The following is a 23,540-nucleotide window of genomic DNA, read 5'->3' on the forward strand; positions in this document are numbered from 1 at the left end:
TTAAAAAGTGAGTCATGAAAGTGAGTCTTTATTATCCTAGAAATTATATATGGGCTGGTTTTGCTTACATCACAAGATTACCAATTAGAATCTTAAAATTAAAATAATTTTTCATGTAGTGTATTCATGTTCTTCTTCTTTAAGAAAACAAGTTTCTCTTGTTAAGAAAAATGTGTTCTTGTAAAAAAAAAAGAATATATATATATATAAAATACTAGCAGTGAGCTTGGATGACATTAAGAAGCATTTAGTGAAGTAATCTAAGATCCACTTGTTTTAGTTGATTAAACCTCATGACTCCTCAACACAACATGAGTGGCTCTTCTACACTCCTCTAGTGTTTGTTTTCCTTTCTCTTTCACAGCGTCCTGCTTTAGGAAATGGAAGAGTTGTTTGTCCTTTCAGCTGGGTTCCGTTGTCTTTGTGTGTGTGTGTCTGAATCAGCATATCAGCCATGCTGGGAGGGCATGTGTGTTTGTGTAGTGTGTAGTGTGTGTGTGTGTGTGAGAGAGAGAGAGAGAGAGAGAGAGGACAGGGCCCCTCAGATCGCCGTACGCCTGCCTGCACACAAACACACAGCAGCCCTCTCTCTAATATGGCCTGACAGGCTGACAGGATTGCTGAGCTCTTTATCTGTGGCCCTCGCCTCTCCTACACAGAGACGGAGAGAGTTTGTGTGTGTGTGTGTGTATATGTCTTTTTCTGGGCCCCACGTGCTCGTTGGTCCCGGTGTGTGCGTCAGTGTGTGTGTGTGTGTGTGACCCCAGCAGTTCCCCTGAGAGAGTTCTTTAACCCCAAAACAGAGTCAGGCTGATCTCCATAGTGATGGGACAATGGAGGACCTCTTTATGGACTGCTAGCTCTCACTGTATAGAAGACTGAAACACACACGGACACACACGTGCACACACACACACACACACACACACACACACACACACACACACACACACACACACACACACACACACACACACACACACACACACACACACACACACACACACACACACACACACACACACACACACACACACACACAGAGAGAGTTCTATAATTGGATTGGACTGATTTGATGGTTCCCACAATTAGAGAGGACAGGGAAATACTGAGGCTACTTTCAAATGGGTGGTTTAGAATGTGTGTGTGTGTGTGTGTGTGTGTGTGTGTGTGTGTGTGTGTGTGTGTGTGTGTGTGTGGTTTAGAGCCAAATACTGTGTTTGAGGTTAAAGTGGAGTTAATTCATGTGTGAGTGTGTGATGGTTTCTTTGCAACAGAGTAAAGTTGTTTAGCAGAGAAGTAGTGGGAAGATAAATAGAACAACAAAAAGGATGGTTTTCTCCTCCCTCTCTTCTGCTCTCTATGTCCCTCTCTCTCTCTCTCGCTCTCTCTCCCCTCCTTATCTTTTGCTCTCTATGGCCCTCTCTCTCTCTCTCTCTCCCCCTTCTCTTCTGCTCTCTATGTCCCCCTCTCTCTCTCTCTCTCCCCTTCTTCTGTTCTGCTCTCTGTCCCTCTCTCCCCTCCTCCTCTGCTCTCTATGTCCCCCTTTCTCTCTCTCTCTCTCTCTCTCTCTCTATGTCCCCCCCCCCCTCTCTCTCTCTCTCTCTCTCTCTCTCCCTCTCTCCCACTGAAGTGAGTCAGATCTTCTATCCTCTGATCCCTTTCTCTCTGGCTCCAAGGCTTTTGTGAGTGTGTGTGTGTGTCTCAGAGCATAGGAAGTGGTATTGGGGGTAAAACACAAAATACACCCCCCCCCCTCCCTGCTCTATTAACATTATCCCATGTTTCCATCATTTCAGACTGATCATATTAACTGGACAGACAGAACTGGGTCTAGATTACAAATCCTCATCATTTATGGATGAATGAAATGAATGCTCAGACGTGAAGTTGCCCAAACTCTCTCAATATTTGACTACAAGCATGTCAAATGACTCCCTACTCTCCATGTATTGGAGCTTCACTGTGCAGTCTGGTTCATCCTTGGGAGCAATTTCCAAACACCTGAAGGTACCACGTTCATCTGTACAAACAATAGTACGCAAGTATAAACACCATGGGACCACGCAGCCGCTCAGGAAGGAGTTCTGTCTCCTAGAGATGAACGTACTTTGGTGTGAAAAAATCAAATCAATCCCAGAACAACAGCAAAGGACCTTTTGAAGATGCTGGAGGAAACAAGTACAAAAGTATATATATCCACAGTAAAACGAGTCCTATATCGACATAACCTGAAAGGCCGCTCAGCAAGGAAGAAGCCACTGCTCCAAAACCGCCCTAAAAAAGCCAGACTACGGTTTGCAACTGCACATGGGGAAAAAGATCTTACTTTTTGGAGAAATGTCCTCTGGTCTGATTAAACAAAAATAGAAATGTTTGGCCATAATGACCATCGTTATGTTTAGAGGAAAAAGGGGGAAACTGCAAGCCGAAGAACACCATCCCAGCTGTGAAGCACGGGGGTGGCAGCATCATGCTGTGGGGGTGCTTTGCTGCAGGAGGGACTGGTGCACTTCACAAAATAGATGGCATCATGAGGGAGGAAAATGATGTGGATATATTGAAGCAACATCTCAAGACATCAGTTAGGAAGTTAAAGCTTGGTCACAAATGGGTCATCCAAATGGACAATGACCCCAAACATACTTCCAAAGTTGTGGCAATGTCACGGCTGTCTGAAGGATCGGACCAAAATGCAGCGTGTTCGTAGTTCCACATATTTATTTATTCAGTGAAACTAAATGCTATACACTAAATACTTGAAACACAAAAATCAACAAACCGTGACGCAGAGAGGAAAACACACTACTCAAAAGATAATCACCCACAAAACCAGGTGGGACAAACATCAACTTAAATATGACCTCCAATTAGAGGTAACGAGGATCAGCTGCCTCCTATTGGAGATCAACCCAAACAAAACAGACAAACACCCCCTGTCACGCCCTGACCTACTCTACCATAGAAAATAACAACTTACTATGGTCAGGACGTGACAGGCAAAATGGCTTAAGAACAACAAAGTCAAGATATTGGAGTGGACATCAATCCTTTAGAACATTTGTGGGAAGAACTGAAAAAGTGTGTGCGAGCAAGGAGGCCTACAAACCTGACTCAGTTACACCAGCTGTCAGGAGGAATGGGCCAAAATTCACCCAACTTATTGTGGGAAGCTATTGGAAGGCTACCCAAAATGTTTGACCCAAGTTAAACAATTTAAAGGCAATGCTACCAAATACTAATTGAGTGTATGTAAACTTCTGGCCCACTGGGAATGTGGTGAAAGAAATAAACGCTGAAATAAATCATTCTCTCAACTATTATTCTGACATTTCACATTCTTAAAATAAAGTGGTGATCCAAACTGACCTAAGAGAGGGAAGTTTTACTAGGATTAAATGTCACGAATTGTGAAAAACGGAGTTTAAATGTACTTGGCTAAGGTGTATGTAAACTTCCGACTTCAACTGTATAGACAGTATAATAACATACAGCATGTGTAGGTGTGTGATTGTGTGCATGTGTGTGTGTGTGTGTGTGTGTGTGCAGCCAGGTTGCTCAAGATTCACTTCAAAATTGGACGTCCGGCCATATTCCGCGGACATCGCGAGATCCCTTTAAACCCCCTAAGGTCTAAGGGTCTGGGGTTGGGTTTCTACTAAGATAACATATGTCATTGTTTTAAGATGGTCATACCAAGGATCATTTAGCTATTAAATGTTTTACTTTAGGTCCCTTGTAAGTATAAAAAATGATGAAACATTTAATTTGGCCATACTGCTATTCTCCCATAGAAATGCATTGAATAACATATTCAAACATGGCAAAACAGTCCAAAAATCTATTTAAAGGAAGTATGTTTTGAAGTATCTGTCCTGTATCTGAGAGATATAAGAAAGGTAAGGAAATTATTCTTATTATTTTTCTTACCCATATTTAACCCCTTTTTTGGCACTACAGTACTACCATATACACTAAGCGGCCAGTTTATTAGGTACACCCATCTAGTACCAGGTCAGACTCCTCTTTGCCTCCAGAACAGCTTGAATTCTTCAGGGCATGGATTCTACAAGTTGTGGGGTTCAAACATTGCTCAATTGGTATCAAGTGACCTAACCTGTGCCAGGAAATCATTCCCCGCACCATTACACCACCGCTACCAGCCGGTACTGTTGACACCAGGCAGGATGGGGCCATGGACTCAGTGAACGGGATAGCTCCCAGAGTCATGTGATCAATACCACCTTAACCCTAAATGCAGGAGGAGCCGCATAATGGAAGAGCAGCAGCAGGAGGAGCAGCCCAGGATGTCCACAACACCTCGAAATTTTACATTTTGAGCAGAATCTGAAGTCAAACTGGTCAAACCAGGGGATCTTGCTGTGTGTTTGTGTGTATGTTTGTGTGTGTGTTTGTGTGTGTGTGGTACTGTAGCCACTACAGTGAGGACCTGCAGCCCCAATATATCTCTTGATGGTTCTAACTGGTCCAGATAATCACACTTAGTCTGCATCCCAAATGGCACCCTATTCCCTACAAATGTACACTACCTTTGATCAGAGCCCATTGGGTTCTGGTCAAAAGTGGTTTACTATATAGGGAATAAGGTTCCATTTAGGACAGAGTCTTATATACCTTTCAAACCAAGATGTTTTTCCACTTTAGCATCCCACCAACTTTTTGCTGACTTTTCTTTATATCTGAAAGGTATTGCTGGCAACAAAGCCTATACTTTTATATCATGCAACCGACCTAGTCATGATTGCGGTAACGTGTTTAAAAGTCTTGCCAACCCCTCAGTATAAAAGTCACCTTACACCTTACTGTCTTTAGCAGGGATTAAATCATGAACATTCTATCATAATGAAAAAGTATAATACGTCAGTCTGCATGACATGGCAGCGGCCTGGTCCAAATAGAAACATTATCTGCTCTATATTTTCTACACCAAAAAACAACATTTATTTAGGATATCTCAATCTAGCAAGCCAGGCAACTAAAAACAACTTTCTCCAGACAATGGTTTGGTTTGTTGCTAACGTTAGCTTGTTAACTATCTAGCTGGCTAGCCAGCTGCCCAGCTCATATAATTACCAGAACATATCTGACAACGTTTTGAGTTTAACTGTAGCCAACTCTTTATTCACTATAACAGGAACATTAACACATTAGAAGGTAATTATTTACAAATTATTTACAAGTATGGTGAGCTGCCCACTTACTGCTGTGAATGTGAAGAAATGAAAACAGTTCATTTCTGTCTTCAGAGCTTGCGCTCATGTCAGGTTACCATGACAACGTTGCAACAACAGGGTCAAAGTTGAATGTCTCTTGCTCAGTTGGGCAAGCAATGCCGACAAGAATGTGGTAAAAATGTGGCTGTTTGAAAGGGAACCACATAAACAATTGCTCAATTATTTTTTCAGGTAACATACCGCAAATCCTATGTGAATTAGGAAGTGGTCTCTAGTTCCCAGAATGTTTCCTTTTAAAGTTACAGGAACGTTTCCTAAATGTTTTAGAAACGTCCATTGACTATGACAGGATGGTGTGTCTGTGTGTGTTTCTCCTGTAGTGAGTAAGGAGCCTGTGGATAGGGTCTCCTGACTGAATAGAATAACTACAGATCACATGCTGGGAGAGAACTAAAAGCTGAGTTGTACCAAAGGTCAAACTGTTACTTTACTTTACAATAACATCTACCTTTCCTTCTCTTTGTCCTCCCTCTCTTTCTCCCCCTCTCTCTGCCTGTTCTACGCTACATCTAAAAACTATCCAGAGTTTGTAAGTTTACCTTTCCACCAAGGAGATCTATCTGACGAGAACAGTGGTTGTGTGTGTAGCTCTGTTCGGGGAGGAGGATGATGCAATATTCATATCAGTAAAACCCCAGAGATACCACCGGCTAACTTTAGCACCCGCAAAATGGAACAAAAAAACCATCAATGAAAGTAAAACATGAATCATTATTTATCTGGACTTCAGTTGGAGGTCGTTGTTCTTATCACTACCCTCAACCTCACCTGTTTCTTTCTACCTCTAGTGTTGTATGACTTCTGATAAAGTAACATTTTAACTTTTTATCCCTCCACCACAAATGACTTAATGGGTCCGTCTCCAAACATTCCCTGACAGAAGATGCCATCTCAGCTTCTCTAGTTGAAGCGGTGGACCGTCTTTTCTGTTAGCCTTTATTCCTATTGAATAATTCAGAGTTGGGTCTATATATAGGGGCTGGACAGAGAGAGCTGTATTTTTAGCTGGCTGCCTGGCTTTATGCTCAGGGTTTATATAAGGCTTTTTATATAAGCAGCTTTAATGGCAGCTAGCTCTGCTTCCTTCTAATATTTTTTTTTTTAGTCTCATCCAGAGTGACTTACAGGGTTAAGTGCCTTGCTCAAGGGTACATAAACATTTTTTTTTACCTCGTCGGTTCAGGGATTCGAACCAGAAATCTTTTGGTTACCTGCCCAACACCTGCCGCCTGATGAGAGAGAGATAGAGGGGCAGGTCACAGCACAGGTCGGATGTCGCTATCACTGGGGGCTACGTAGATACACACACCCAAACTGGCACAAACACCCACAATGGCACAAACACCCACAATGGCATAAAGAGCGTTGGCCCAGTAACCAAAAGGTCACTGGTTTGAATCCCAGAGCCTACTACAGTAGGTTGAAAATCTGTAGACGTGCCCTTGAGCAAGACACTTAACCCTAATTGGTCCTGTAAGTCGTTTAGGATAAGAGTGTCTGCTAAATGATGTACATGTATTGGCACACACACAGTTAGGGTTTGATTTGTGGTTGTATAATGAAGAAAGCGGGACAATACTGATTACAACATTTTAGTGCCAGAGGATCAGACTCTCCTCCTCATCCTCTCATCTGGTTCACTTGCAGAGTTAGAGGATGCTCCCCAAATGGCACCATATTCCCTATTTATAGTTAGTCCACTACTTTTTACCAGGGCCTATAGGGCTCCGGTCAAAAGGAGTGCACTATACAGTATATGTAGAAGTGTGCCATTTGGGATGCAAACAGAGATGGACCCTCTTATTAGTAACTGACAGGCAGGGTTAGAGAGATGGGCCTTCCCCCTGAGGCCAAGGCTTCATTATAAACCAAACCAGATGCACCCTGGATGTGTGGTCTTCCTCTGGATCCCTCCCTGAGAAACTGGTTCTGAGAGCACTATCCTGATTTAATGAAATGTGATGAAGACTAAACAAGTCATCCAGTATGGGCACATCACTATTGAAACACAGGTGGTGTGTTCAACTGAAGACTGTGTTAGCACACTAAACTAAAGCTCACATCTTGTAGGAATTAGCCTGGGAAGCTCATTGGATTCTTCAGATATCAGGTAAGAACACACCGAACCACCTTTGCTAGATTAACAGGAACTTGTAGCAACTTGTAGACTGTGGATCTATCGCCATGGTAGAGTAGCCAGCCTGTAGCGCTCTGCAGTTCCTTATCAAGAGGTAATGGTTGCTTCGGTGACAACCACAATTACGCCCCGGCACAAAGGGACAGGAGGGTCTCTTTCATAGTAATGACTCTGCCTTAGCAAGCAACTAGGCAGGCAGAACTGTACAACACACACACACACACACACACACACACACACACACACACACACACACACACACACACACACACACACACACACACACTGAGAGGAGAGAGACTGAGCCATCAGTGGTAATGATACAGTAGTTTACTACCACATTATAACTCTCAGTTCAGTCCTTTACAGAAGCTACTGGAGTCACTCAGATGTACTGTTGTTCTACTGTAGTTAGTGTAGTTACTCTTCAATGGAACTCATAGTGGGACTGAACTCCTGACTGCTATCAGATGATTGAATGGCTAGGTTGTTATGACATCCCATACTGAGCTCTCTATGTGCCTGGTATTGTGCAGGTTGACATTTATTGTCATTGTTCTGGAGGCAGAACTGAGCGATTTCCCCTTAGATAGGCCAGCTGCAAAGACAAAATTAGTTATTGTAAAAATTCATGAAAAAATTGGTCTTCATTTCTGGTTAGGGTTAGGCATTAAAAACACTAACCTGCATTGTAAGTTAGCAGTGCGGTTAAGGTTAGGGTTAAGATTAGTTTGTAGCTGTGCGAGTTAGTGACCACTTTCTGAGCTGCCTCCAGAGCAAGATGCATGACGAAAAACACTAACCTGCATTGTAAGTAGGAGGGGAAATTACTGACAGTCATTTCAGGCGGGAGCGATTATTATCAGAACTTGTGGAGGCATGTATTCTAAGTCGTGTGTGTGTGTGTGTGTGTGTGTGTGTGTGTGTGTGTGTGTGTGTGTGTGTGTGTGTGTGTGTGTGTGTGTGTGTGTGTGTGTGTGTGTGTGTGAGACAGGTCATCTGAGTCATAACACCAGCCTTGGTCCACAGCGTGGCATAACAGCAAACCAGTCAAGATGAAACCTGCTGGATGTTTATTTGTCCTGTAGATTAAGGTCCTGAAGTCTCACCAAGGCTGCCGCAGTCGGTTCCTATATTTCAGTGTTCAGTAAACAGCACAGACTCACACAGTGTATGTTAGTCTCACTGATCTATGGGCTCAACACATGCAACACTCTCTCTTTCTCTCTTTCTTTCTCTCTCTCTCACTCTCCTTCTTTCTTTCCTTCTTTCTTTCTTTCTTTCTTTCTTTCTTTCTTTCTTTCTTTCTTTCTTTCTTTCTTTCTTTCTTTCTTTCTTTCTTTCTTTCTTTCTTTCTTTCTTTCTTTCTTTCTTTCTTTTTCTCTCTTTCTTTCTTTCTCTCTCCCTCTGTCTCTCTCTCTTCAACTCTCTCTTCATCTCTCTCTCTGTCAGGGACATTGCAGGGTGTAGAGCAGGTTAATACATGTCAGTAAGGTAGACTTTGTATCGATTTCACAGACATCAATCAGGCTGCAGAACTGGATTGTGTTAATGTCAACTCAAGGACCACAGAGGTGTGTGTGTGTGTGTGTGTGTGTGTGTGTGTGTGTGTGTGTGTGTGTGTGTGTGTGTGTGTGTGTGTGTGTGTGTGTGTGTGTGTGTGTGTGTGTGTCTGTGTGTTAAGGCAGAGTATTTACACGCAGCTGTGAGTGATAACATAATGACAAGAGATCAGTGATCCACTGTAGTAATTCTTCCTGTAGTTTTAGACTGTCATGTCCGTTAATAAAACACAGTACAGAAACCCTAAGACACAATCATATATCCAGTACAATAACATGTAGCCAGTATAATAACATATACTCAGTAGAATAACATATAGCCAGTATAATAACATATACCCAGTATAATAACATATAACCAGTATAATAACATATAGCCAGTAGAATAACATATACCCAGTATAATAACATATAGCCACTATAATAACATATAGCCAGTATAATAACATATACCCAGTATAATAACATATAGCCAGTAGAATAACATATAGCCAGTATAATAATATATAGCCAGTAGAATAACATATAGCCACTATAATAACATACAACCAGTATAATAACATATACCCAGTATAATAACATATAGCCAGTATAATAATATATAGCCAGTAGAATAACATATATCCAGTTTAATAACATACAACCAGTATAATAACATATACCCAGTATAATAACATATACCCATTTTTACATTTTTACATTTTAGTCATTTAGCAGACGCTCTTATCCAGAGCGACTTACAGTAGTGAATGCATACATTTCATTTCATACATTTTTTTTTTCTTTCTGTGCTGGCCCCCCGTGGGAATCGAACCCACAACCCTGGCGTTGCAAACACCATGCGTTGCAAACACCATGCTCTACCAACTGAGCTACAGGGAAGGCTTATACCCAGTATAATAACATATAGCCAGTAGAATAACATATAGCCAGTAGAATAACATATAGCCACTATAATAACATATAGCCACTATAATAACATATAGCCAGTATAATAACATACAACCAGTATAATAAGTTATAGCCAGTAGAATAACATATTGTCACCCCCTGACCTGAGAGAGAGTGTTTGTTTCTCTATGTGGTTAGGTCAGGGTGTGGGGTGGGCATTCTATGATGTCTATTTCTTTGTTTTGAGCCGAGTATGGTTCCTAATCAGAGGCAGCTGTCTATCGTTGTCTCTGATTAGGAATCATACTTAGGCAGCCTTTCCCCCCACCTGTAGTTGTGGGATCTTATCATTGTACTGCTCCTTATTAGCCTGCAAGACGTGACGGTCGTTTGTATTTGTTTATTATTTTGTTTAAGTGTTCTGATTTATAATAAATAATAAGATGAACACTCACCACGCTGCACCTTGGTCTACTCCTTTGGACGATCGTTACACATATACCCAGTAGAATAACATATACCCAGTATAATAACATATACCCAGCTGAATAACATATATCCAGTAGAATAACATATAGCCAGTATAATAACATATACCCAGTATAATAACATATAGCCAGTATAATAACATATTCCCAGAATAATAACATATACCCAGTAGAATAATATATATCCAGTATAATAACATACACCCAGCAGAATAACATATAGTCAGTATAATAACATATACCCAGTATAATAACATATAGCCAGTATAATAACATATTCCCAGAATAATAACATATACCCAGTATAATAACATATAGCCAGTATAATAACATATACCCAGTATAATAACATATAGTCAGTATAATAACATATAGCCAGTATAATAACATATAGTCAGTATAATAACATATACCCAGTATAATAACATATAACCAGTATAATAACATATACCCAGTATAATAACATATAGTCAGTATAATAACATATACCCAGTATAATAACATATAGCCAGTATAATAACATATACCCAGTATAATAACATATAACCAGTATAATAACATATAGTCAGTATAATAACATATAGCCAGTATAATAACATATACCCAGTATAATAACATATAGTCAGTATAATAACATATACCCAGTATAATAACATATAGCCAGTATAATAACATATACCCAGTATAATAACATATAGCCAGTATAATAACATATACCATGTATGATAACATATACCCAGTATAATAACATATACCCAGTATAATAACATATAGCCAGTATAATAACATATACCCAGTATAATAACATATAGCCAGTATAATAACATATACCATGTATGATAACATATACCCAGTATAATAACATATACCCAGTATAATAATATATAGCCAGTATAATAACATATACCCAGTATAATAACATATACCCAGTATAATAACATATAGCTAGGAGAATAACATATAGCCAGTATAATAACATATAGCCAGTAGAATAACATATTCCCAGTAGAATAACATATACCCAGTATAATAACATATAGCTAGTATGATAACATATACCCAGTATAATAACATATAGCCTGTATGATAACATATACCCAGTATAATAACATGTACCCAGTAGAATAACATATAGCCAGTAGAATAACATAACCAATATAATAACATATAGCCGGTAAAATAACATATAGCCAGTATAATAACTTATCGTCAGTATAATAACGTATACCCAGTAGAATAACATATAGCCAGTATAATAACATATAGCCAGTAGAATAACATGTAGCCTGTAGAATAACATATACCCAGTATAATAACATACAGCCAGTAGAATAACATATAGCCGATAGAATAACATATAGCCAGTGGAATAACATATAGCCAGTATAATAACATATAGCCAGTATAATAACATATACACAGTTTAATAACATATAGCCAGTATTTTAACATATACCCAGTGTTTTAACATATAGCCAGTAGAATAACATATAGCCAGTATAATAACATATACCCAGTATAATAACATATAGCCAGTATTTTAACATATACCCAGTATTTTAACATATAGCCAGTAGAATAACATATAGCCAGTATAATAACATATACCCAGTATAATAACATATACCTAGTATGATAACATATACCCAGTATAATAACATATAGCCTGTATGATAACATATAGCCCCTCCCGTATAATAACATATACCCGCAGCCCTATAATAACATATACCCAGTGATACATAAGCCGACATATAGCCGGTCTGCCAGTGAATAACATATACCCGCAGCCGTATGATAACATATAGCCAGTATAATAACATATACCCAGTATAATAACATATAGCCTCTATAATAACATATACCCAGTATAATAACATATAGCCAGTATAATAACATATAGCCTGTATGATAACATATACCCAGTATAATAACATATACCCAGTATAATAACATATACCCAGTATAATAACATATAGCCTCTATAATAACATATACCCAGTATTATAACATATAGCCAGTATAATAACATATAGCCTGTATGATAACATATAGCCAGTATAATAACATATACCCAGTATAATAACATATAGCCTCTATAATAACATATACCCAGTATGATAACATATAGCCAGTATAATAACATATAGCCTGTATGATAACATATAGCCAGTATAATAACATATACCCAGTATAATAACATATAGCCTCTATAATAACATATACCCAGTATAATAACATATACCCAGTATAATAACATATAGCCAGTAGAATAACATATAGCCAGTAGAATAACATATAGCCAGTATAATAACATATAGCCAGTATAATAATATATGCCCAGTATAATAACATATAGCCAGTAGAATAACATATACCCAGTAGAATAACATATAGCCAGTAGAATAACATATAGCCTGTATAATAAGATATACACTTTAGAATAACATGTAGCCAGTAGAATAACATATAGCCAGTATAATAACGTATACCCAGTATAATTACATATACCCAGTATAATAACATTTTGCCAGTAGAATAACATATTGCCAGTAGAATAACATGTAGCCGGTAGAATGACATAGAGGCACATCAAACATAAATACTGGGTGATTTTACAGGCAAGTCCTAGTGAGTGCAGAAGCCATAACCTCCAGCTACAGTCCAGTCAGGGAAGGGAAGGCTAACTGAACTCTACGGCTGTGACAGTAACACAGAAGGGTGGCTCTGATCCCACATTTCTCCTAATCAAATGAGCCTTTCTCTGTCTCCCTCGCCCTCTCTTTCTCTGTCTCCCTCGCCCTCTCTTTCTCTGTCTCCCTCGCCCTCTCTTTCTCTGTCTCCCTCGCCCTCTCTTTCTCTGTCTCCCTCGCCCTCGCCCTCTCTTTCTCTGTCACCCTCGCCCTCTCTTTCTCTGTCTCCCTCGCCCTCGCCCTCTCTTTCTCTGTCTCCCTCGCCCTCGCCCTCTCTTTCTCTGTCTCCCTCGCTCTCTCTTTCTCTGTCTCCCTCGCCCTCTCTTTCTCTGTCACCCTCGCCCTCTCTTTCTCCGTCTCCCTCGCCCTCTCTTTCTCTGTCTCCCTCGCCCTCTCTTTCTCTGTCTCCCTCGCCCTCTCTTTCTCTGTCACCCTCGCCCTCTCTTTCTCTGTCACCCTCGCCCTCTCTTTCTCCGTCTCCCTCGCCCTCTATTTCTCTGTCACCCTCGCCCTCTCTTTCTCCGTCTCCCTCGCCCTCTCTTTCTCTGTCTCCCTCGCCCTCTCTTTCTCTGTCTCCCTCGCCCTCTCTTTCTCTGTCTCCCTCGCCCTCGCCCTCTCTTTCTCTGTCACCCTCGCCCTCTCTTTCTCTGTCTCCCTCGCCCTCGCCCTCTCTTTCTCTGTCTCCCTCGCCCTCGCCCTCTCTTTCTCTGTCTCCCTCGCCCTCTCTTGCTCTGTCTCCCTCGCCATCTCTTTCTCTATCTCCCTCGCCCTCTCTTTCTCTGTCACCCTCGCCCTCTCTTTCTCTGTCTCCCTCGCCCTCTCTTTCTCTGTCTCCCTCGCCCTCTCTTTCTCTGTCTCCCTCGCCCTCGCCCTCTCTTTCTCTGTCTCCCTCGCCCTCGCCCTCTCTTTCTCTGTCACCCTCGCCCTCTCTTTCTCTGTCTCTCTCGCCCTCGCCCTCTCTTTCTCTCTCCCTCGCCCTCTCTTTCTCTGTCACCCTCGCCCTCTCTTTCTCCGTCTCCTTCGCCCTCGCCCTCTCTTTCTCTGTCAACCTCGCCCTCTCTTTCTCTGTCTCCCTCGCCCTCGCCCTCTCTTTCTCTGTCTCCCTCGCCCTCTCTTTCTCTGTCTCCCTCGCCCTCTCTTTCTCTGTCTCCCTCGCCCTCTCTTTCTCTGTCCCCCTCGCCCTCTCTTTCTCTGTCTCCCTCGCCCTCTCTTTCTCTGTCTCCCTCGCCCTCGCCCTCTCTTTCTCTGGCACCCTCGCCCTCTCTTTCTCTGTCTCCCTCGCCCTCGCCCTCTCTTTCTCTGTCTCCCTCGCCCTCGCCCTCTCTTTCTCTGTCTCCCTCGCCCTCTCTTTCTCTGTCTCCCTCGCCCTCGCCCTCTCTTTCTCTGTCTCCCTCGCCCTCTCTTTCTCTGTCGCCCTCGCCCTCTCTTTCTCTGTCACCCTCGCCCTCTCTTTCTCTGTCTCCCTCGCCCTCGCCCTCTCTTTCTCTGTCTCCCTCGCCCTCGCCCTCTCTTTCTCTGTCTCCCTCGCCCTCTCTTTCTCTGTCTCCCTCGCCCTCGCCCTCTCTTTCGCTGTCTCCCTCGCCCTCTCTTTCTCTGTCTCCCTCGCCCTCTCTTCCTCTGTCACCCTCGCCCTCTCTTTCTCCGTCTCCCTCGCCCTCTCTTTCTCTGTCTCCCTCGCCCTCTCTTTCTCTGTCTCCCTCGCCCTCTCTTTCTCTGTCACCCTCGCCCTCTCTTTCTCCGTCTCCCTCGCCCTCTCTTTCTCTGTCTCCCTCGCCCTCTCTTTCTCTGTCTCCCTCGCCCTTGCCCTCTCTTTCTCTGTCTCCCTCGCCCTCTCTTTCTCTGTCTCCCTCGCCCTCTCTTTCTCTGTCTCCCTCGCCCTCGCCCTCTCTTTCTCTGTCACCCTCGCCCTCTCTTTCTCTGTCTCCCTCGCCCTCGCCCTCTCTTTCTCTGTCTCCCTCGCCCTCGCCCTCTCTTTCTCTGTCTCCCTCGCCCTCTCTTTCTCTGTCTCCCTCGCCCTCGCCCTCTCTTTCTCTTTCTCCGTCTCCCTCGCCCTCTCTTTCTCTGTCTCCCTCGCCCTCTCTTTCTCTGTCTCCCTCGCCCTCTCTTTCTCTTTCTCTCTCTCTCGTGCTCTCTCTCCTTTCTCTCTCTCGTTCTTGTTCCCTCTATTGGTTTGCTCACTATCTTTCTCTCTCTCTGTTGGCCTTTCACTCAAATTTTTATGTAAAACCAAAAACTAGCTTTTAGAGTTCTTCTGTGGGTTATCAGTAAGTTGTGGTTTGTGTGTGTGTATTTATGTGAGAGTGTGTGTCTCTCTGTGTGTGGCGATGGTATTATGTGTGTAAATGGTAGTGTGTGTATTTGATAGCGTGTGTGTGTGTGTGTGTGTGTGTGTATAGTTGGTAGTGTGTAATAATGAGTCTTGCCACAGTGGCAGAGAGAAGGCCCGTTCCCTGATCACGTGACAGACTGACTAGGCTCTTCATGGAACTACTAATGGAACTACTGCCCTAGCTAATTGGGTTCTGTGTGTGTGTGTTTGAGGGATCTGACCTAGGACTACTGATGCAGTGTGCCTGTGTATGCTTCCACTTATCTTCTATCTGTGTTAAGGCAAAGTGTAATAATCCACTCACAGAGACATTTCACCACTTTGGAATGCATTACTCTGACGTTGCAATGTGGGTTTACACCTTGCATTGCTCTTGCAATAAAGTTACCATCCAGAAGTCTTTCTCTATCTAGCTAGTTGATATTGCTGTATTCCTGATGATATTTCTCTATCTAGCTAGTTGATATTGCTGTATTCCTGATGATATTTCTCTATCTAGCTAGTTGATATTGCTGTATTCCTGATGATATTTCTCTATCTAGCTAGTTGATATTGCTGTATTCCTGATGATATTTCTCTATCTAGCTAGTTGATATTGCTGTTTTCCTGATGATATTTCTCTATCTAGCTAGTTGATATTGCTGTATTCCTGATGATATTTCTCTATCTAGCTAGTTGATATTGCTGTTTTCCTGATGATATTTCTCTATCTAGCTAGTTGATATTGCTGTTTTCCTGATGATATTTCTCTATCTAGCTAGTTGATATTGATGTATTCCTGATGATATTTCTCTATCTAGCTAGTTGATATTGCTGTATTCCTGATGATATTTCTCTATCTAGCTAGTTGATATTGATGTATTCCTGATGATATTTCTCTATCTAGCTAGTTGATATTGATGTATTCCTGATGATATTTCTCTATCTAGCTAGTTGATATTGCTGTATTCCTGATGATATTTCTCTATCTAGCTAGTTGATATTGCTGTATTCCTGATGATATTTCTCTATCTAGCTAGTTGATATTGCTGTATTCCTGATGATATTTCTCTATCTAGCTAGTTGATATTGCTGTATTCCTGATGATATTTCTCTATCTAGCTAGTTTATATTGCTGTTTTCCTGATGATATTTCTCTATCTAGCTAGTTGATATTGCTGTATTCCTGATGATATTTCTCTATCTAGCTAGTTGATATTGATGTATTCCTGATGATATTTCTCTATCTAGCTAGTTGATATTGCTGTATTCCTGATGATATTTCTCTATCTAGCTAGTTGATATTGCTGTATTCCTGATGATATTTCTCTATCTAGCTAGTTGATATTGCTGTATTCCTGATGATATTTCTCTATCTAGCTAGTTGATATTGCTGTATTCCTGATGATATTTCTCTATCTAGCTAGTTGATATTGCTGTATTCCTGATGATATTTCTCTATCTAGCTAGTTGATATCGCTGTATTCCTGATGATATTTCTCTATCTAGCTAGTTGATATTGCTGTATTCCTGATGATATTTCTCTATCTAGCTAGTTGATATTGCTGTATTCCTGATGATATTTCTCTATCTAGCTAGTTGATATTGATGTATTCCTGATGATATTTCTCTATCTAGCTAGTTGATATTGCTGTATTCCTGATGATATTTCTCTATCTAGCTAGTTGATATTGCTGTATTCCTGATGATATTTCTCTATCTAGCTAGTTGATATTGCTGTATTCCTGATGATATTTCTCTATCTAGCTAGTTGATATTGCTGTATTCCTGATGATATTTCTCTATCTAGCTAGTTGATATTGCTGTATTCCTGATGATATTTCTCTATCTAGCTAGTTGATATTGCTGTATTCCTGATGATATTTCTCTATCTAGCTAGTTGATATTGCTGTATTCCTGATGATATTTCTCTATCTAGCTAGTTGATATTGCTGTATTCCTGATGATATTTCTCTATCTAGCTAGTTGATATTGCTGTATTCCTGATGATATTTCTCTATCTAGCTAGTTGATATCGCTGTATTCCTGATGATATTTCTCTATCTAGCTAGTTGATATTGCTGTATTCCTGATGATATTTCTCTATCTAGCTAGTTGATATTGCTGTATTCCTGATGATATTTCTCTATCTAGCTAGTTGATATTGCTGTTTTCCTGATGATATTTCTCTATCTAGCTAGTTGATATTGATGTATTCCTGATGATATTTCTCTATCTAGCTAGTTGATATTGCTGTATTCCTGATGATATTTCTCTATCTACCGTAATTTCTATTAAGCGCACCTGAATATAAGCCGCACCCACTGAATTAAAAAATATATATTATTTTGAACATAAATAAGCCACACATGTCTATAAGTCGCAGGTGCCTACCGGTACATTGAAACAAATGAACTTTACACAGGCTTTAACGAAACACGGCTTGTAACAAAAATAAATAGGCTTTAATGAAACACGGCTTGTAACAAAAATAAATAGGCTTTAACGAAACACGGCTTGTAACAAAAAAGAAAAAATTAGCAGTAAGCTTTAGTTGTCTTTTTGCACTGAGTCAATTCCTCACGCTGCTGTTTCCGTCTTATCATCAACTCATTAAGACCAAGCTCCCGTGCAGCAGCTCTATTTCCTTTTCCAACAGCCAGATCAATCGCCATCAACTTGAAAGCTGCATCATAGGCATTTCTCCGTGTCTTTGCCATGATGAGGGTGACAAAATGACTACCGTAATCAGAATGATGGGAAGTTTGAGAGCGCTCGATTTAATCTAAACAGTAAACAAAAAAGTTGTTTGACCTTAACCCGTTCGGCAATTTCATTGGTCTAATGAAAGCTTCATGCCGCCCAAAAAACTGAGCACGTCACAGAATGTGTTTTTTTTAAGAAAAAAAAATTGAAAGAGGGAAAAATCCACATATTAGCCGCGTCATTGTTTAAGCCGCGAGGTTCAAAGCCTGGGAAAAAAGTTGCGGCTTATAGTCCGGGAATTTACGGTAGCTATTTTGTATTGCTGTTTTCCTGATGATATTTATCTATCTAGCTAGTTGATATTGCTGTATTCCTGATGATATTTCTCTATCTAGCTAGTTGATATCGCTGTATTCCTGATGATATTTCTCTATCTAGCTAGTTGATATTGCTGTATTCCTGATAATATTTCTCTATCTAGCTAGTTGATATTGCTGTTTTCCTGATGATATTTCTCTATCTAGCTAGTTGATATTGATGTATTCCTGATAATATTTCTCTATCTAGCTAGTTGATATTGCTGTTTTCCTGATGATATTTCTCTATCTAGCTAGTTGATATTGATGTATTCCTGATAATATTTCTCTATCTAGCTAGTTGATATTGCTGTATTCCTGATGATATTTCTCTATCTAGCTAGTTGATATTGCTGTATTCCTGATGATATTTCTCTATCTAGCTAGTTGATATTGCTGTATTCCTGATGATATTTCTCTATCTAGCTAGTTGATATTGCTGTATTCCTGATGATATTTCTCTATCTAGCTAGTTGATATTGCTGTATTCCTGATGATATTTCTCTATCTAGCTAGTTGATATTGCTGTATTCCTGATGATATTTCTCTATCTAGCTAGTTGATATTGCTGTTTTCCTGATGATATTTCTCTATCTAGCTAGTTGATATTGCTGTATTCCTGATGATATTTCTCTATCTAGCTAGTTGATATTGCTGTATTCCTGATGATATTTCTCTATCTAGCTAGTTGATATTGCTGTTTTCCTGATGATATTTCTCTATCTAGCTAGTTGATATTGCTGTATTCCTGATAATATTTCTCTATCTAGCTAGTTGATATTGCTGTTTTCCTGATGATATTTCTCTATCTAGCTAGTTGATATTGATGTATTCCTGATAATATTTCTCTATCTAGCTAGTTGATATTGCTGTTTTCCTGATGATATTTCTCTATCTAGCTAGTTGATATTGATGTATTCCTGATAATATTTCTCTATCTAGCTAGTTGATATTGCTGTATTCCTGATGATATTTCTCTATCTAGCTAGTTGATATTGCTGTATTCCTGATGATATTTCTCTATCTAGCTAGTTGATATTGCTGTATTCCTGATGATATTTCTCTATCTAGCTAGTTGATATTGCTGTATTCCTGATGATATTTCTCTATCTAGCTAGTTGATATTGCTGTATTCCTGATGATATTTCTCTATCTAGCTAGTTGATATTGCTGTATTCCTGATGATATTTCTCTATCTAGCTAGTTGATATTGCTGTATTCCTGATGATATTTCTCTATCTAGCTAGTTGATATTGCTGTATTCCTGATGATATTTCTCTATCTAGCTAGTTGATATTGCTGTATTCCTGATGATATTTCTCTATCTAGCTAGTTGATATTGCTGTATTCCTGATGATATTTCTCTATCTAGCTAGTTGATATTGCTGTATTCCTGATGATATTTCTCTATCTAGCTAGTTGATATTGCTGTATTCCTGATGATATTTCTCTATCTAGCTAGTTGATATTGCTGTATTCCTGATGATATTTCTCTATCTAGCTAGTTGATATTGCTGTATTCCTGATGATATTTATCTATCTAGCTAGTTGATATTGCTGTATTCCTGATGATATTTCTCTATCTAGCTAGTTGATATTGCTGTATTCCTGATGATATTTCTCTATCTAGCTAGTTGATATCGCTGTATTCCTGATGATATTTCTCTATCTAGCTAGTTGATATTGCTGTATTCCTGATGATATTTCTCTATCTAGCTAGTTGATATTGCTGTATTCCTGATGATATTTCTCTATCTAGCTAGTTGATATTGCTGTATTCCTGATGATATTTCTCTATCTAGCTAGTTGATATTGCTGTATTCCTGATGATATTTCTCTATCTAGCTAGTTGATATTGCTGTATTCCTGATGATATTTCTCTATCTAGCTAGTTGATATTGCTGTATTCCTGATGATATTTCTCTATCTAGCTAGTTGATATTGCTGTATTCCTGATGATATTTCTCTATCTAGCTAGTTGATATTGCTGTATTCCTGATGATATTTCTCTATCTAGCTAGTTGATATTGCTGTATTCCTGATGATATTTCTCTATCTAGCTAGTTGATATTGCTGTATTCCTGATGATATTTCTCTATCTAGCTAGTTGATATTGATGTATTCCTGATGATATTTCTCTATCTAGCTAGTTGATATTGCTGTATTCCTGATGATATTTCTCTATCTAGCTAGTTGATATTGCTGTATTCCTGATGATATTTCTCTATCTAGCTAGTTGATATTGCTGTATTCCTGATGATATTTCTCTATCTAGCTAGTTGATATTGCTGTATTCCTGATGATATTTCTCTATCTAGCTAGTTGATATTGCTGTTTTCCTGATGATATTTCTCTATCTAGCTAGTTGATATTGCTGTATTCCTGATGATATTTCTCTATCTAGCTAGTTGATATTGCTGTATTCCTGATGATATTTCTCTATCTAGCTAGTTGATATTGCTGTATTCCTGATGATATTTCTCTATCTAGCTAGTTGATATTGCTGTATTCCTGATGATATTTCTCTATCTAGCTAGTTGATATTGCTGTATTCCTGATGATATTTCTCTATCTAGCTAGTTGATATTGCTGTATTCCTGATGATATTTCTCTATCTAGCTAGTTGATATTGCTGTATTCCTGATGATATTTCTCTATCTAGCTAGTTGATATTGCTGTATTCCTGATGATATTTCTCTATCTAGCTAGTTGATATTGCTGTATTCCTGATGATATTTCTCTATCTAGCTAGTTGATATTGCTGTATTCCTGATGATATTTCTCTATCTAGCTAGTTGATATTGCTGTATTCCTGATGATATTTCTCTATCTAGCTAGTTGATATTGCTGTATTCCTGATGATATTTCTCTATCTAGCTAGTTGATATTGATGTATTCCTGATGATATTTCTCTATCTAGCTAGTTGATATTGCTGTATTCCTGATAATATTTCTCTATCTAGCTAGTTGATATTGCTGTTTTCCTGATGATATTTCTCTATCTAGCTAGTTGATATTGCTGTATTCCTGATGATATTTCTCTATCTAGCTAGTTGATATTGATGTATTCCTGATGATATTTCTCTATCTAGCTAGTTGATATTGCTGTATTCCTGATGATATTTCTCTATCTAGCTAGTTGATATTGATGTATTCCTGATGATATTTCTCTATCTAGCTAGTTGATATTGCTGTATTCCTGATGATATTTCTCTATCTAGCTAGTTGATATCGCTGTATTCCTGATGATATTTCTCTATCTAGCTAGTTGATATTGCTGTATTCCTGATGATATTTCTCTATCTAGCTAGTTGATATTGCTGTATTCCTGATGATATTTCTCTATCTAGCTAGTTGATATTGCTGTATTCCTGATGATATTTCTCTATCTAGCTAGTTGATATTGCTGTATTCCTGATGATATTTCTCTATCTAGCTAGTTGATATTCCGTGAACCTAATAGGCCTTCCTGGAGGCACTGTGAGCTCCTGGGAGAAACTCCAGCACCTCTCTCAAGTAAATTTCAACAGTTCTAGACATAAACCATTGTGCGACCTAATGGCACCCTATTCCATATATAGTGCACTACTACACCCAGCGGGCCCTGCTCAAAACTATTGCACTATATAGGGGATAGGGTGCCATTTGGGAAGCAGACCATCTCTATACCTACAGAGGGGACACAAAGAGCCTGGTCACATGACAGGGGTGGCCAACCGTTCCCAGGCTAATGAAGGGATTAAACGTACTTTTAGACGGAATACAAAACCCCCGGAAACCCCCAGACCTTCAGCTGCTGGGGAGATAAGTAGGATGGAAGTGTGGGCAGAGATAAATGAGAATCTGTTGGCTGGAGCTAGTAGGAGAAAATAGGCCAGAGACGCATAGGTTGCATCCCAAATTGCCCCCTATACCCTATATAGCGCACTTCTTTTGACAAGGGCCCATGGAATAAGGTGCCATTTGGGATGCTACCACAGACAGAGACATGCCTAGAGATTCAGAGAGACTCAGAGAGAGGAGTCTGTCTGTGTGATCCTATCCTCTCTACAGCTCAAAGTTCCAGCTTCTCCCTGCAGAGCTATAGATACAGATTTAGCTCAACTAGGTTTGAGATTTAGAGTTTGAATGGGCGCCATTTTGGCAAAGAGAGTTCCAAGGTAATTAGGCTACATCCCACTGAGAATGCAAATCAGAACATTATTGTCATGGAAAGCTCATTTCCAACAGTTTGCCAAACTCTATACAGTAGTCCAGTACTCCTCTAGCCTAGCACTGCTATGTTGTGTGATCTAAGAAGAAAGCTAACGTGCTAGCAGGCTAACAGACTAGCGGTGATGTTGCTAGCAAGGTACTAGTCATTTTGCGAGCAGTAGGTAGAGTCTGTGTATGAGGTCTGAGTGGAGGCTAATGTGCTAGCAGGCTAGCGGCTGTGATACTAGCAACAGGGAGTTTTTTCAGTCTTTTAGAAGCAGAGTTCTGTGAAAGATGAGGAAGATGTCGACCCGGGTACTCACCCCTCTCACCTTCGACGCAGACTGATGCTCTCACACGACCTGGAAGGAAAAGAACAACAAATATTTAGCTACAGGGGTGTTTCTATAACAACGGTTAGCTACACAACCACCAGGGGTGTTTCTATAACAACGGGCTGTTTTTCTAAAAGGCTCAAGTGCACGACTCTGTCCTCTCACATTGCTCCACAGCAGCCAGTTTGAAAAGAAACAAAGTTATGTTCTTTAAGTTATCTTATTCAGCTTGTGATAGCTGCAATGTTTCAACACTACATATATTTGCCAGGTTCACGGTTCTCTCTCTGAATAGACAGTGTGAAAAGAGATGTCATGAAAAATCACAAACTTCGAAAGATTTCCCTTCCTTTTTAACCCTTGATTTATCCATTTGATTTGCCCCGACAACAATAACACACATCCGTTGTATTGTGGCCCTCACAAGTCAAACTGTGGTCTGCTAAAAACCAAGACAATGTTCTTTTCTATTAAGACCAGGAGTCCTGAGTCCTCAGAGTATAGACTCAGTAATGGTCCATCAGTCTTTGTGGGACCTGTTCGCTTCTATTCAGCCTGGCTGGGAACAGCTTTCATCACTAAACACTGGGAAATAGGAGTTGGGGGACTCTCAAT

General features: G+C 40.0%; 1 protein-coding gene across 4 annotated transcripts in view; it reads right to left on the minus strand.

Annotated features, from left to right (window-relative positions):
• Positions 1-23,540, minus strand: part of LOC106587727 (semaphorin-6D) — a 259,286-nt gene that overhangs the window by 79,242 nt on the left and 156,504 nt on the right. For all 4 annotated transcript variants that reach the window (XM_082969637.1, XM_082969641.1, XM_082969640.1 and 1 more), the window contains exon 3: positions 22,914-22,952. In XM_082969637.1, the coding sequence (XP_082825763.1) occupies positions 22,914-22,952 (39 nt within the window). The remainder of the gene's footprint in view (positions 1-22,913; positions 22,953-23,540) is intronic.

The sequence above is a fragment of the Salmo salar genome, chromosome 26, assembly GCF_965601325.2.
Source record: "Salmo salar chromosome 26, fSalSal1, whole genome shotgun sequence".
Classification (NCBI taxonomy): Eukaryota; Metazoa; Chordata; class Actinopteri; order Salmoniformes; family Salmonidae; genus Salmo; species Salmo salar.